At 43.6% G+C, this 13,844-nt stretch overlaps 1 protein-coding gene across 7 annotated transcripts in view; it reads right to left on the reverse strand.

Moving 5' to 3' along the window:
• LOC118880609 (radial spoke head 10 homolog B-like) overlaps positions 1–13,844 on the reverse strand; it is a 69,282-nt gene that overhangs the window by 45,034 nt on the left and 10,404 nt on the right. For all 7 annotated transcript variants that reach the window (XM_036824301.1, XM_036824296.1, XM_036824297.1 and 4 more), the window contains 6 exons: positions 12,326–12,410; positions 10,777–10,932; positions 7,443–8,313; positions 3,501–3,668; positions 1,094–1,194; positions 334–503 (listed from right to left, as the gene is read on the reverse strand). In XM_036824301.1, the coding sequence (XP_036680196.1) occupies positions 334–503; positions 1,094–1,194; positions 3,501–3,668; positions 7,443–8,313; positions 10,777–10,932; positions 12,326–12,410 (1,551 nt within the window). The remainder of the gene's footprint in view (positions 1–333; positions 504–1,093; positions 1,195–3,500; positions 3,669–7,442; positions 8,314–10,776; positions 10,933–12,325; positions 12,411–13,844) is intronic.

The following is a 13,844-nucleotide window of genomic DNA, read 5'->3' on the forward strand; positions in this document are numbered from 1 at the left end:
TTACCCACCAGTGTCATTAATACCCATAAGGGCCACAGACGAACCACGTGGATACCCAGCTAACTGCGTGGGAGTGACGAAGGCTCTGAGGACACTGCTTCAGGGACGCCAAGAAAGAGCAGTAATTATGGGTCGGAGGTCTGACCTCGGGCAGACGTGCAGGGTTTATGTGTTACAATGGCTGAGGACAATGGGACTCTACGTACACAGCCCAGAGCGACCATCACCCACATTTAATAAGGCTGACAAGTCAGGGGCTGAACTGAGAACTTCCAAGGCCCACGAGCTGGAGCAGACCCGCCAGGCTCCTGCAGACAAGCTTTCTTTACTTACAGACTTCCGACACGCCCTGGAGGCAAACATCTGCCTGACCCGGGAAGGCCGGCACATGACACCGGGGCTGTCGCTCAGCATGAAGATCAGTTCATCTATGTCCTGGGGTCCAAAGGTCCAGCTTTTACTAGTTGGCAAGGAAATCAATTTAGCTCTTTCAGTGACCGGCGCTAAAAGAAGAAAATTTGAAGAAGAAGCCGTCATTTGAAAAATCCGTTTCATTTGGGTGCTATTTGTAAGGAACATCTGAAAGAGAGGGCAGAAGCAAAACGCTTTTGCGGGGAAGCATGTTCATCTCTTATAAAATACGCTGAAGTGTATGACCTCAAAGATCGTTCTCGGGCTTCCCTGGTGGCGCAGTGGTTAAGAATCCACCTGCCAATTCAGGGGACACGGGTTCGAGCCCTGGTCCGGGAAGATCCCACATGCCGCAGAGCAGCTAAGCCCGTGTGCCACAACTACTGAAGCCTGCGCTCTACAGCCCGCGCACCACAACTACTGAAGCCTGCGTGCCACAACTACTGAAGCCCACACACCTGGAGCCCATGCTCCGCAACAAGAGAAGCCACCGCAATGAGAAGCCAGCGCACCACAACGAAGAGTAGCCCCCGCTCGCCGCAACTAGAGAAAGTCCGCGCACAGCAATGAAGACCCAACACAGCCAAAAATAAATAAATAAAATAAATTTATCAAAAAAAAAAAAAAAGATCGTTCTCAGCTCTAAAAGGACACAGTTCTACAGTCCTAAGTAATAACTTACCGTCTCCATCGATAACAAAGTCAAAGCCATTCTTTCTGAATATTTCCAGATTTTCTATTAGAACTGCTTCATTGACAGCCGTTAAGTTGAGAGTCTGAGGTCTGAAAAACAGAGACCCAAACTAGACCTTGAAGTCAAACATTTGGCTCTAAAGCAGAAATGAAACTAAAATAACCATTCTGTGATCCTTTGAATTCATTTCAAAAAGCAACACGAATAACATGCTTTCAGCTATGAGCCTCTCCTGTCACAAAACTCTGAGCATTTCCTTTTAATTTCTTTTTTTTCTAAGTTCTTTTTAGAAGTTAGAGTAACTCCAAAAGTAGTTTGCCTTTCCTCAATCTGCCGTACCACCCCAATGACTGTCTTTTTTAAAATTCTCTTCTCCAAGATAACAATATGACCTAAAAATGCTATTTTTCCTCCTCACAATAAAGACGATTTGAAAAGTTGGGTTCGGTCACTACAGACATTTGAAAACAGAAGAAACAGCATCTGTTTTGCTATCCTGCTCCTTCTGCTTGCATCTTTTTTTTTCTTTTTTTTAAAAGATTTTATTTTTTGATGTGGACCATTTTTAAAGTCTTTATTGAATTTGTTACAATATTGCTTTTGTTTTATGTTTTGGTTTTTTGGCCCCAAGGCATGTGGGATCTCAGCTCCAGGGATCGAACCCGTACCCCCTGCACTGGAGGCGAAGTCTTGACCACTAGACTGCCAGGGAAGTCCCCCCTGCCTGCATTCTTCATCCATCCATCTCTCCTCTTGGATTTACTGAGTGCTTAGTAAGACAGACACCGCTAAAGGCAGGAGACATAAAGGTGAGCAAACACAGACCCGTTCTCTGCTCTCATGAAACAAACAGTCTAGTGGGGAAAAAAAGACACTGATCAAACAGTCAAACAAACAAATTGTAATTACAAACTACACTGAGAATCAGGAAGAAGAGACACCCAGGACCATAGGAGCACAGAGCATGTGAGACTTGGCCTGGAGAGAGAGGGCGTCAGGGAAGGCTTCTCTGAGGAAGTGACCTTTGAGCTGAGATCTGGGGCTGAGTGGCAGTTATCAGGTGATGGGGGTGAGGGGTGGGTGCAGGGGCAAGTATTCTAGGCAGAGACAACAGTCTGTAAAAAGGCCCTAGGATGGACCACGGATGTTCCCAGAGCCACACACAAAGATCTGCTTCATTCTGCTTAATGGCTCTGTAGGAATTCATCAGGCCTGTCAAGGGAAAAGGAAGGATGGCCAGAGTATAGAGAACAGGAGAAGAGGGCTTAGGAACAGCTGAAGAGGTCATCAGGGCCAAACTATGCAGGGCCGGTAGGAAAGGATGCAGTTGTGGTCTTTATCCTTTCATCCTGAAGTGTGATCCACGTGGGACCCACAGTGGCCTGTGATTATCCAGGTCAACTTGAAATGCCACAAACGAGACCGTACTTACACCAGATGGCTAAAAAATAAACGACCTCTGTAACAGGGGCAGGAATAGCTCAGTATTATAAAGTGGCTCATTCAATGTCTTTACTATTACTACTTACTCCTACTGAAAATAAATATAATTAAGCCATTCTGTAGGATACAGAGTACTCAGCAAATAAACTAGGTATGTTTTCCAGCTGAGTGGCTGTTTTAGTGGTAACTTCTTCATGCTGGGATCTGCTGCTGTTGGGATCTGAGTTAATTATGTAGTTTAATTTCCCAAATGAAAATCCAAGACCTCTCCTTACGACTTCGCTTCAGAAAAGACTTCTGGTTTATATGCTACACCATCACACCGCCTTGTGAAATGGTCAGTGTAAAACATTCAATTTGGCAAAAGAGAGATAAATACCAAATTCTGCAGTGACTAATCACTGGAATTGCTCTACCATAGCTGAGGACAGACACACAGGCACTGCTGACCTTCTGAACGAGTGAATTCCACCTACTCTAAGTAGATATACTCCGTACTATAAATTGCTCTTCATCAAAAGGATTTTCTGGCCAACCAGTGATCAGCATTTTTGAACAGCTTAAAAGAACTTTAAGTATCTTTTGATACTTAAAGAATCCATTAGCTGTGTGACCTTGGGCAAGTTATTAAAGGTCTCTCAGTTTTATCACCTGTGAGATGTTGGTGGTAATACATAGTAACTACTTCAAACTCTGTGAGGATTAAATATAAATTGCTTCAACAGTGCCTGGCACCAAATAAGCACTCCATAAATGGCAGGTATGACTATTATTATGCAAAAAGTATAAAAATCTGCTGCAAGGATATGTACAGCCAAAAAATATAGATAGATAGATAGATAGGTATAGATAGGTTTAGATAGAGATAAAGATAGACACACCTATAGCTAAGAGATCTTAAATTTGGGGGATGAAACAACACTGAAAATTCTGAACACTGAAATGAACTTACGCTATAAGCCTTTGACCCTGGAGAACAGTGTGCTGTTGAAGCATCTCGAAGTTGTATTTCTCATCTGTGGCATGCTGGTCCACTATGAAGATATCCGCATTCAGTTTGGTGATGATAAATCCCAAGTTAAACTGACCAATGATTTCCATTTCTGCAAACATCGTTTTGCTGCATGTAGAAAATGTTAATTAGAAGACATTTTAATTTCTTTTTTTGTCTGCGCTGCACGGCTTGTGGGGGTCTTAGTTCCCTAACCAGGGATTGAACCCGCGCCCTTAGCAATGAAAGCACGGAGTCCTAACCACTGGACTGCCAGGGAATTCCCATTTTAGAAGACATTTTAAAAGATTCCTTCTCTGCTTATAAAACACTAATAAAAAAGTACAAAAACAGGGCTTCCCTGGTGGCGCAGTGGTTGAGAATCTGCCTGCCAATGCAGGGCACACGGGTTCGAGCCCTGGTCTGGGAAGATCCCACATGCCGCGGAGCAACTGGGCCCGTGAGCCACAACTACTGAGCCTGCGCATCTGGAGCCTGTGCTCTGCAACGAGAGAGGCCGCGACAGTGAGAGGCCTGCGCATCGTGATGAAGAGTGGCCCCCGCTCGCCGCAACTAGAGAAAGCCCTTGCACAGAAACGAAGACCCAACACACCCAAAAATAAATAAATAATTAAAAAAAAAAAAAAGTACAAAAACGTAAAATAGACAAAGTCCCTAAAAATCCCACTTTCTAAGGATAACATTAGTTATTCATTCCTCCAACTCTCCAGGTGACATTAGTTACTACTATTAATGATTTGGTCCATATCCTTCCAGACCTTTGACTATACACTGTTTAAAAAGAAACAACAAAAATGGAATCAATTCTTCATACCGTTTCACTCTCATCACTTAACAATGAATCTCAGATATTTTTTCAGACCCATATATAGACACCTACTTCATTCTTTTTAATGTCCATGTAGGAATTCATTATGTGGATGTACCAATTTGTCTGACAAACTCTCTACTAAAGGACACTTCAGTTGTATCCATTTTAAGAAACACAAAGGTGCAACATCCCTGTACACAGATCTTCTCTACTGTGGATGTACCTGTATGATAAATCCCTAGATGTGTTATTATATGTGTACACTTTACTTTGATAGGAGATCTATAAAAGTTTACACTCCCACCAATATGTACAGTTGTCCCTGGGTATATGCAGGTGATTGGTTCCAGGACCCCCAGGATACAAAAATGCACAGATGCTCACATCCCTTACATAAAATGGCACAGTACTTGCATATAACCTATGCACATCCTTCCCATATACTTTAAATCATCTCTAGATTACTCATAATACCTACTACAATGTCAATGCTATGTAAAATAGTTGCCAGCACGCAGCAAATTCAAGTTTTGCTTTTTGGAACTTTCTGGAATTTTTTAAAATTTTCGATCTGCAGTTGCAGAACCGGCAGATATGGAGGGCTACCTGTATATGAGTACCTTTTTGTCAATAGTGGATATCAATCCTTCTAATGGGGGCACCCGCCCCCCCACCCCCTGCCCACCCCAGGCTGAGCTTCAGACTTTGTTGGAACAGGCATGGCTGCATTTCATTCATTTATGAATGAAAATAAGTTGGTTGGAGAAGCAGAGTGAGCAATGCTGGGCCTCCTGCCTGCTGCCAGTGGCTGCCTTGTAGGAGGAAAAGACAAGGGCATCACAGCGCCCCCTGCTGATCAAGTCTAACAGTGCACCAGGAGAAATGCTTACATGGTTCAGCCTCTAGGACTGCAAAGCAGGGCAAAGAGTGGATTTGGAACTGAGAGGCAATAAACTGGTAATTGGCACAAATACCACCAACTCCCTGGCTCTGACTGCTCTTCCAGGAACTGTCTAAGTCTGCTCCGGTTGCCCAGGCAGATTGCCCATGGGAAGAACCTGTGTCGGCCTGAAGACCCGGGTCTTCTGTGTCTTTGGCAGGTGTATCTCCCACCATAAACTAGAACCTAGCATCTGGCTTAAAGAAACAAAGTTTTACAGCTTGGTATATTTAGTTATAATTCAAAATGCAGAAACAGGAGCTGGTAAACACAACCTCAATATCTTCACTGCTGCCTAATCTTTAGCTCAGTACTTTTTCCTGTGCTTCTCAGGAAAAAGTAAACCTCATCAGACCAATAGCTCAGAAGTACAGCCAATCCAACAGCCGTGCCCTGAAAGCCAGAAGCCAATGCCAGGCCCTTGTGGATCAGCTTCTCAATGTGACCTTCTGGGGTACTTGTCAAAAATGCTGATTCCTGGGCTCCACACCCAAGATCCACCAGATCTACTAAAGCAGAAACACTGGAATCTGGCCATACATAGGTCCTGCTTGTTTAACAAGCTCTCCAAGTGATTCTTAGGCATACCAACATTCAAAAACCACGGTAACAGGCTTCCCTGGTGGCGCAGTGGTTGAGAATCTGCCTGCCAATGCAGGGCACACGGGTTCGAGCCCTGGTCTGGGTTCGAGCCCTGGTCTGGGAAGATCCCACATGCCGCAGAGCGGCTGGGCCCGTGAGCCACAATTGCCGAGCTTGCGCGTCTGGAGCCTGTGCTCTGCAGCAAGAGAGGCCCGCGCACCGCAATGAAGAGTGGCCCCCGCTTGCCACAACTAGAGAAAGCCCTCGCACAGAAACGAAGACCCAAGACAGCCATAAATAAATAAATAAATAAATAAATAATGTTAGCTGTTAAAAAAAACAAACAAAAAAAAGATTTCTCTCTTTTGGGCTTCCCTGGTGGCGCAGTGGTTGAGAATCTGCCTGCCAATGCAGGGGACACGGGTTCGAGCCCTGGTCTGGGAAGATCCCACATGCCGCGGAGCAACTGGGCCCGTGAGCCACAATTACTGAGCCTGCGCGTCTGGAGCCTGTGCTCAGCAACAAGAGAGGCCGCGATAATGAGAGGCCCGCGCACCGCGATGAAGAGGGGCCCCCACTTGCCACAACTGGAGAAAGCCCTAGCACAGAAACGAAGACCCAACACAGCCAAAAATAAATAAATAAATAAATAAATAAATAATTAAAAAAAAAAAACAAAAAAAAAAACCACGGTAACAGGTGATCAATACATGTTTGCAAACTTAATTAAAATCTCTATTTAAAAATATTTAAGTAACCTGGCTCTCTTCACTGGCTCCCTCTGAGTTCACAACCAGAGAGGTTCATTTCCATTAATTACACACCTTTTAAAAGAAAGAAAGGTTCCTGAAAACCCTTCTCCACATAAGCTAGGCACTATGAATAACAAAGAAATTATATAACACTCGGTGAAGAATTTATAACTGAAATTAGGCAAAGCCTGTGTGGTCCAGGCTAAAAGTGCTATAAAAATGCAATGTACTTGCTGAGTTGCACTGTGCACAGGACACAGCACATTTCAGTAACTGGTGACACAAAACAAAGACAAAATTTAAAAAATAAAAACTATTTCAAAAGAATTCATCATTTTTAAGAGTCACAATGTTGGACATGACTACTGTCAAGAAAGTGCTGGTGACCAGTGTTTTCTATTATCTGTATTGTGAAGATTTTTCTTTAAATTGACTTTTTTACTTAGCCTTATCTGATGCAATCTTCTTGAAATCATAGCTTTGAAAATGTGATTTTTCCTCATACATGTTAAAATGGAAAGATGGGAAATAGCAATGTTCCCCAAAGCTGCCCTGAATTCAATGCAGGGAGAAGTCACCATGGGCTGAAAACCTCCAGGAAAAGGAATAAAATTGGGGCCAAGAAGGCCTTGATTGATTTGGACCGATGGAAAAGATACGCAGAGAAAATCTAAGGAAAAAAATTCTTGCAAGATTTCAGGCTGCAGAACTGCCTGGTGAAAGAGTTCTTTAAAGAAAATTAATGTGATGGATTTGAAAGGCAAGGAAAAGAAGTTGGTGAGTGGAAAAAGTGTTACCTTATCTCTTTTCTTAGTTCATCTTCTGCTGCTTGATTTTCTCCAGGGCAAATCTTTGCCCGAAACTTCCTATAATTTTGTCCACCTTCTCGTTGCTGTTCTTGCTGACATAACTGCTTTATTCGTTTGGCTAAAGAACTCATAGAAAAGTCAAGGGGCACTATTTTCTTGTTAATTTCAACAGCTACATCCACCTCATACGTTGAAGCGTTCTGAGTTTTCACGGACTCTGGAGGGACATCGGGATTTAAAGGAACCCCTTCTTTTTTAAAACGTTTTGCGTTTGGGGATGAGAGGTGAGTAGGCTGCAGCAAAACTCTAGGTCGGGAGCCGCTTTCTTCGTGGTCTAAGTGGCAATTCGTGCCCGAAAGACGATGGTCAGTTTCAGGTAACTTCTCCAAAGACTCCACATTTTCTTGCGAAAACCCATCTTTGGGGGAGCTTGCCACATGGTCACTGCTGGGGTGGCTGCCCGTTTTTGGGGTGCTGGACCCCTCCTCAGAGCCGGCAGATGCGCTGCTGTGCCCCCAGCCCTCCTCCGTGTCCACTCTGCCCATCGGGTCACAGGGCCTCTGAGTGGAAGTCATCCCTTCCTCCCGAGGTTCAGAGATGTGCTTCCGGGAGCAGAGGGGCCCTGAAGCGCTAGGAAATGGGGTGCTGCTTTTCTGTCGTGGAGAAATCCGTCTTGGGTCGGTGGCCTTCGGGCCCCGAGACTTGTTCTCCACTGTGTGACGAAGGGAAAAGGCCTCTCTCAGTCTGGAAATGGTCACTGCCCTTTTCTCTTCCCCGCGAGTCCTTAACGGGGCGGGATCATCCTGCTTTTCTGGCACGGGCTTCTCCACCTCTGCCGAATGCCTTTTTATTAAGTGACCTAAGCAGATGTGAACAGAGAAGGGCATCAGGGGCTGCGCGGAAACAGAATAAGCGGATACTTTTACGTGAACAGGCACTTCACAAAAGAGGAGCTCCGAATGCCTGATCCGATGTGTGAACACAGTTCTACATGAACCATAAAGGAGACACGAATTAAAACCACAATGGGATGCCACTATATACTCAACAGAACAGGTAAAATTAAAAAAAAAAAATGTTTACAAGGCTGAGGATCAAATGGGATGCTTAAATACTGCTGGTGGTGTTGAAATTGGTATAACTGCTTTGTAAAACTCTCTGGGAACATCTAATCTGAACATGCACACCTGTGACCCCGCACTGCTTTCCTACCAGAAATGTCTACCTGTGCTGGCCTAAACCATGGGTGGGGATATTCGTGACAGCTATATTCATGGCAGCCCAATCCTGGAAACAACCCACTTGTCCACAAATAAGTCGTGGTATTTAAATACAACAGAACACTGTACAGCAACGAGAATGAATAAATGAATTGTCACACAGGACTTGGATGAATCTCACATACAAAATATTGAGAGAGAAACCAACGATGGAAAAATGTAAATACTGGATGCCTTCAAATTAAAAACAGATAAAACGAATCCATGGTGTTAGAAGTCGGGGAAACAGTTCCCACTGGGGGTTAGCGTCTGAAAAGGGGTACAAGGGTGGTTCTGTGGGTGCTATTTCCTGATCTCAGGGCGGATGCACTCACGACACATTTGCTTCTGTGTGGATGCTGTCCTTCGATGAAAGGGCTAAAAAGAGGGCGTTGATTTGACTGTGCCTCAAGATGCAGAGGTAAGTTGAGCAGTTTCTCTCTGTATGGGGTGGCCTCTCTGAAAACGTGCGCGCGCGTGTGTGTGCATGCGCGTGCGCTCAGAGCTGCCACCACCGGCCTGTTCCACAAAGATGTGACGCTCCCTACCATCCTCCGCCCCATCCCCCGCCCGTGAGCGCCCCGACGCGCATGCGCGCACACACACGCACGCACGCAGCCATATTATCCCATGCAGAGAGTGGGCGGCAGAGATGTGAGGTCAGTAGCTCGGCCGCACTCATGGCAGGGCTCCTGTGCGCCTCTCCCACCACCCAGCAGCCCCTCCCCACCCTTAGGAGCTTGTGTCCCCACCATACTCTCCGACTGTCACAACTGCCGACCGTGGCACTTGATGAGAGCGCACCTCACTGTCTTCCAAGTCAGCCTCTCTGCCCCCCAACCCCCCGGGTGTTAGGAAATGCGAGGACAGAGCCACTCTGGGTCCCGCCCCTCCTCTTAACCCCTGGCTTATGGCTCCTGGTACCCTGGGGTTACAAAGCCTCATCCCAGAACGACCTCCTCCCACTGTCACCTGAGCTTTCCACCAAACATAATTTCAGCTTCCTGAGCTGCTCTGGTCTTCCCCCCGCCACAGCCCGGAGGACACAGTGATGGGGACCCGCCACCTCCGTCTCTGCACAAACAGACGTGGAGGTCGGGGGCAGGTTGGCCTAGAGAAGGGTATCCACCCCAAGGAGTGGATCTGGCTGTCAGAAGGGGTAGCCGCCAGCTCCTGTCTCTGCTACGGAAGGCTGCTGGGGCTCAGCTGTGGACTCCTCCCAAGGTGCCCCGGATGCACTTGGTTTGGATGCAAAAGAATAAAACCAACTATTTAAACGAAAGGCTGCTCACTCAGGACCAGGAAGTAAAACAGTGATTGTGCATATTTTTACAGAGGTCAAACCAGCCTTGGGCCAAGTCTCATCTCAACATGCTACTCAGTGATGAATGCACAGGGGGGCCGTAAGGGAAAACGGCAGAGTAAGGGCCCCCCCAAATTCCCTACTCCATAAAAGATAGGAGAAAACGGGCAAAAATGGTCAGAATCAACTTTTTCAGAACTCTGGAAATTAACAAAAGGCTTGCCACGATCGGGAGGTGTTTTTGTTTGTTTGGTTTTTGGTTTTGGCCACGCTGCTTGGCTTGCAGAATCTCAGTTCCCCAACCAGGGATTGAACCCAGGCCCCGGCAGTGAAAGTGCTGAGTCCTAACCAATGGACTGCCAGGGAATTCCAATGGGGGCGTGTTTATTGAAAGGAGAATGGGTGAGTCTTGGTAAGAATGTATCCCTGGGTGATAACGGAGGTGGCTTGCATCCGTTTTAATCCAGACTACCTTAAATCTGCAGCTACATACTTTCTAGGGTGACACGTCCTCTCTGAGTTGGCCGTTACCCCCTCTGACAGCCAGATCCACTTCTTGGGGCAGATACTCCTCTAGGCCAGCCTGCCCCCTATCTCCATGTCTATTTGTGCATTGTACAGAGATGGAGGTGGTAGGTACCGATCAAAATCTGATAGATTTTGTTTCATGCCAAAAAAAACTTTACCTCCGGAAAAATAAGGAAAGTATCACAACAGCTACAAGTTTTAGAAGCTGTTTATACACTTGTGTTTTTCTTACCTTCGACATCAAACAGCGGCTGCTGACTGACGTTGAGTTTGTTAACATCATTATCGAACATTCCTATCAAAGACGTCTTTAAAACTGCCAACAAAAGCTTCTCCTCCTGTAGTAAAATTTGCCTTTTATCTGGAGTAACGTTGATGTCGACACATTCTACAGCAAAATAGAAAAGATGCCAATTGTGTTTAAGTTCACGTTTAACAAGAGAGATTTCCCCATTGACTATTTTATTCACTTGCACTTGCCAAAAGCCGTGTCCAGATTCATATTCATACTATAAAACTAGCCCTTTCAAATAAACAAGGAAAAGATGAATAATTTTTTAAACACATGAAATATGCAAGCATTTGAGTAGGTAAATTGCAAAAGAAAAAAAGCAAATAAACCCATAAAAAGGTACGATAAAATTGCAAACTAAAATGTCATTTTTATCACCTATTGAATCTGGTTAAAAATTATAATACCTAGTACATTGTTGGTAGGTGTGTAAATCGGTATAACAGGATCACATTCACTGACCCAATGATTCTACTTCTAGAAATTTATCTTAAAGAAATAATCAAAAATATAGGTAATGACTTATCTATAAGAACATTATTTGAATTTCTAAAAACTGAAAACGACTAAAATAGGCACAAACATAAAAGTTTACAATCAAGATATATCCACACATTGAAATACAATACAGCTATTAAAATCATGTTTCTGAATAAACTTTAATGACATGGAAAAGAAAATGTTCACATCTAAGGATAAAGAGCACAAAATTACCCAAAATTATTTTCTCACTCCAAAAAATATGGATAGATATATATATCATTATATATATATTTTTTAAGGTGTGCACATATATATTTCTAAGCACCTAAAAAAAATATTGAATAACAATAAACCATAATATTAGCAATCAGAAGAAAAATAACTACATGAAATGAATTATTTTCAAAATCAGGAAGAACATTTAGTCTACTTTCTCCCTCGGCTGACATGAAAAAGTCACATTTTCCGAATAATACAATTAACGTAGTTTCTAGTAGAAAGCAGGAAAGTCTGTATAAAAAATAAAAGTCTAAAAAGATTTTTTTTTAATTAAAAAAAATTTTTTAAGTCTATAAAAATATATATCACCATTAATTGTTACTATAAAAGTCTCTTTCTGGTCATATCAGAGCTTTATAATCTCATTTTATTCTTTTAGGAGTAAGTCACCAGGGACTTCCCTGGTGGCACATTGGTTAAGAATCCACCTGCCAATGCAGGGGACACGGTTTGATCCCTGGTCCGGGAAGATCCCACATGCCATGGAGCAACTAAGCCCGTGCGCCACAACTACTGAGCCTGTGCTCTAGAGCCCACGTGCCACAACTACTGAAGCCCGCGCGCCTAGAGCCCGTGCTCTGCAACAAGAGAAGCCACCACAATGAGAAGCCCGTGCACCGCAACGAAGAGCAGCCCTTGCTCGCCGCAACGAGAGAAAGCCCATGTGCAGCCAGATAAAAAAAAAAGAGTAAGTCACCAATTTTACTGAAATGTCAGTGGAACTTACCCATATCAACAGAAATGTTAAGAACAACAAATGGATACTGATGCCGGTTATACATGTGATAGACCTCATTCACAAGTCTGGAAACCTATACAAAAAACATAGAAAAGAATAAATGTTTCCTTCCCCCAGTTTCTAATAACATGCTACTCTAACCAACCATTAAAAGGATACATTTTGAACAGCTTTCTTGAGGTATAACTGGCCTAAAACAAACTGCACTTAAAGTATACAATTTGAGGGCTTCCCTGGTGGCGCAGTGGTTGAGAATCTGCCTGCCAATGCAGGGGACATGGGTTCAAGCCCTGGTCTGGGAGGATCCCACATGCCACGGAGCAACTAGGCCCGTGAGCCACAACTACTGAGCCTGTGCGTCTGGAGCCTGTGCTCTGCAACAAGAGAGGCCGCAATAGTGAGAAGCCCGCGCACCGCGATGAAGAGTGGCCCCCGCTTGCTGCAACTAGAGAAAGCCCTTGCACAGAAACGAAGACCCAACACAGTCAAAAATAAATAAATTAATTAATTAAAAATAAAAAAAGTATACAATTTGATAAATTCTGATATATATATACACACACGAACCCATCCCCATAATCAAGATAATGAAGATATCCATCACCCAAAAAGTCTCCTCTTTCCTCTCAAAGGGGTATCTTTAATCATAGATTCATAAAACTGAATCTTTTTCCATACTCAAGATGCTCTTGAAGAAATGTCAATAAAATGAGGTGCGGTTTAAATGCTCATAAAACACATTCAAATGTACACAGAAATGTATTTATATGACTTTATAACGAGATTATTAAATGGCATTAGGGATAAGCCATAAAGTCACACCAATTACAATATAGGTTAAAAATTTAGAAGCTGAGGGACTTCCCCGGTGGTCCAGTGGTTAAGACTCTGTGCGCCCAATGCAGGGGGCACGGGTTGGATCCCTGGGTGGGGAACTAAGATCCCGCATGCTGCATGGCGCAGCCAAAAAAAGAAAAAAAAAAAAACAAAATAAAAACTTCTACGCTATATATGCTAAAAAATATTAAAAAAAAAAAAAGAAAAGAAAAATAATAGAAGCTGAACCATATCTGGTTGATAGAAGTAATTTTGGGGAATCCCCTGGCAGTCTAGTGATTAACACTCAGCGCTTTCACTGCTAGGTATAATGTTGCTGAAGATGCAAAGTCAAAACTGACCACTAAAAGTGCTATAATCATATCAAGATGATCAGTTTAAGTTTGAGGCAGAAGTAACCTGGGCCCTTATTTTCTTGGAAAATGGACAGAACAAAGAGAAAATACAAAAGCATGTGCACGTGTGTCAGTCTATACCAAAAAGTCTAGATAATGGTGAATGTTTTAAAATGTTTACTTTCTTCTAATAGTGATAATTTTTACAATAATAAATATATTGGTTATTAATATGTCCATATGTATGCACGTGCACATATATATAATTGAAACCACTGTATGGTAGGCGTTTTTAAATGCCTAAAATAAGATAATTTATAGATAACCAACAAAGG

Source organism: Balaenoptera musculus, chromosome 15, assembly GCF_009873245.2.
Source record: "Balaenoptera musculus isolate JJ_BM4_2016_0621 chromosome 15, mBalMus1.pri.v3, whole genome shotgun sequence".
NCBI lineage: Eukaryota > Metazoa > Chordata > Mammalia > Artiodactyla > Balaenopteridae > Balaenoptera > Balaenoptera musculus.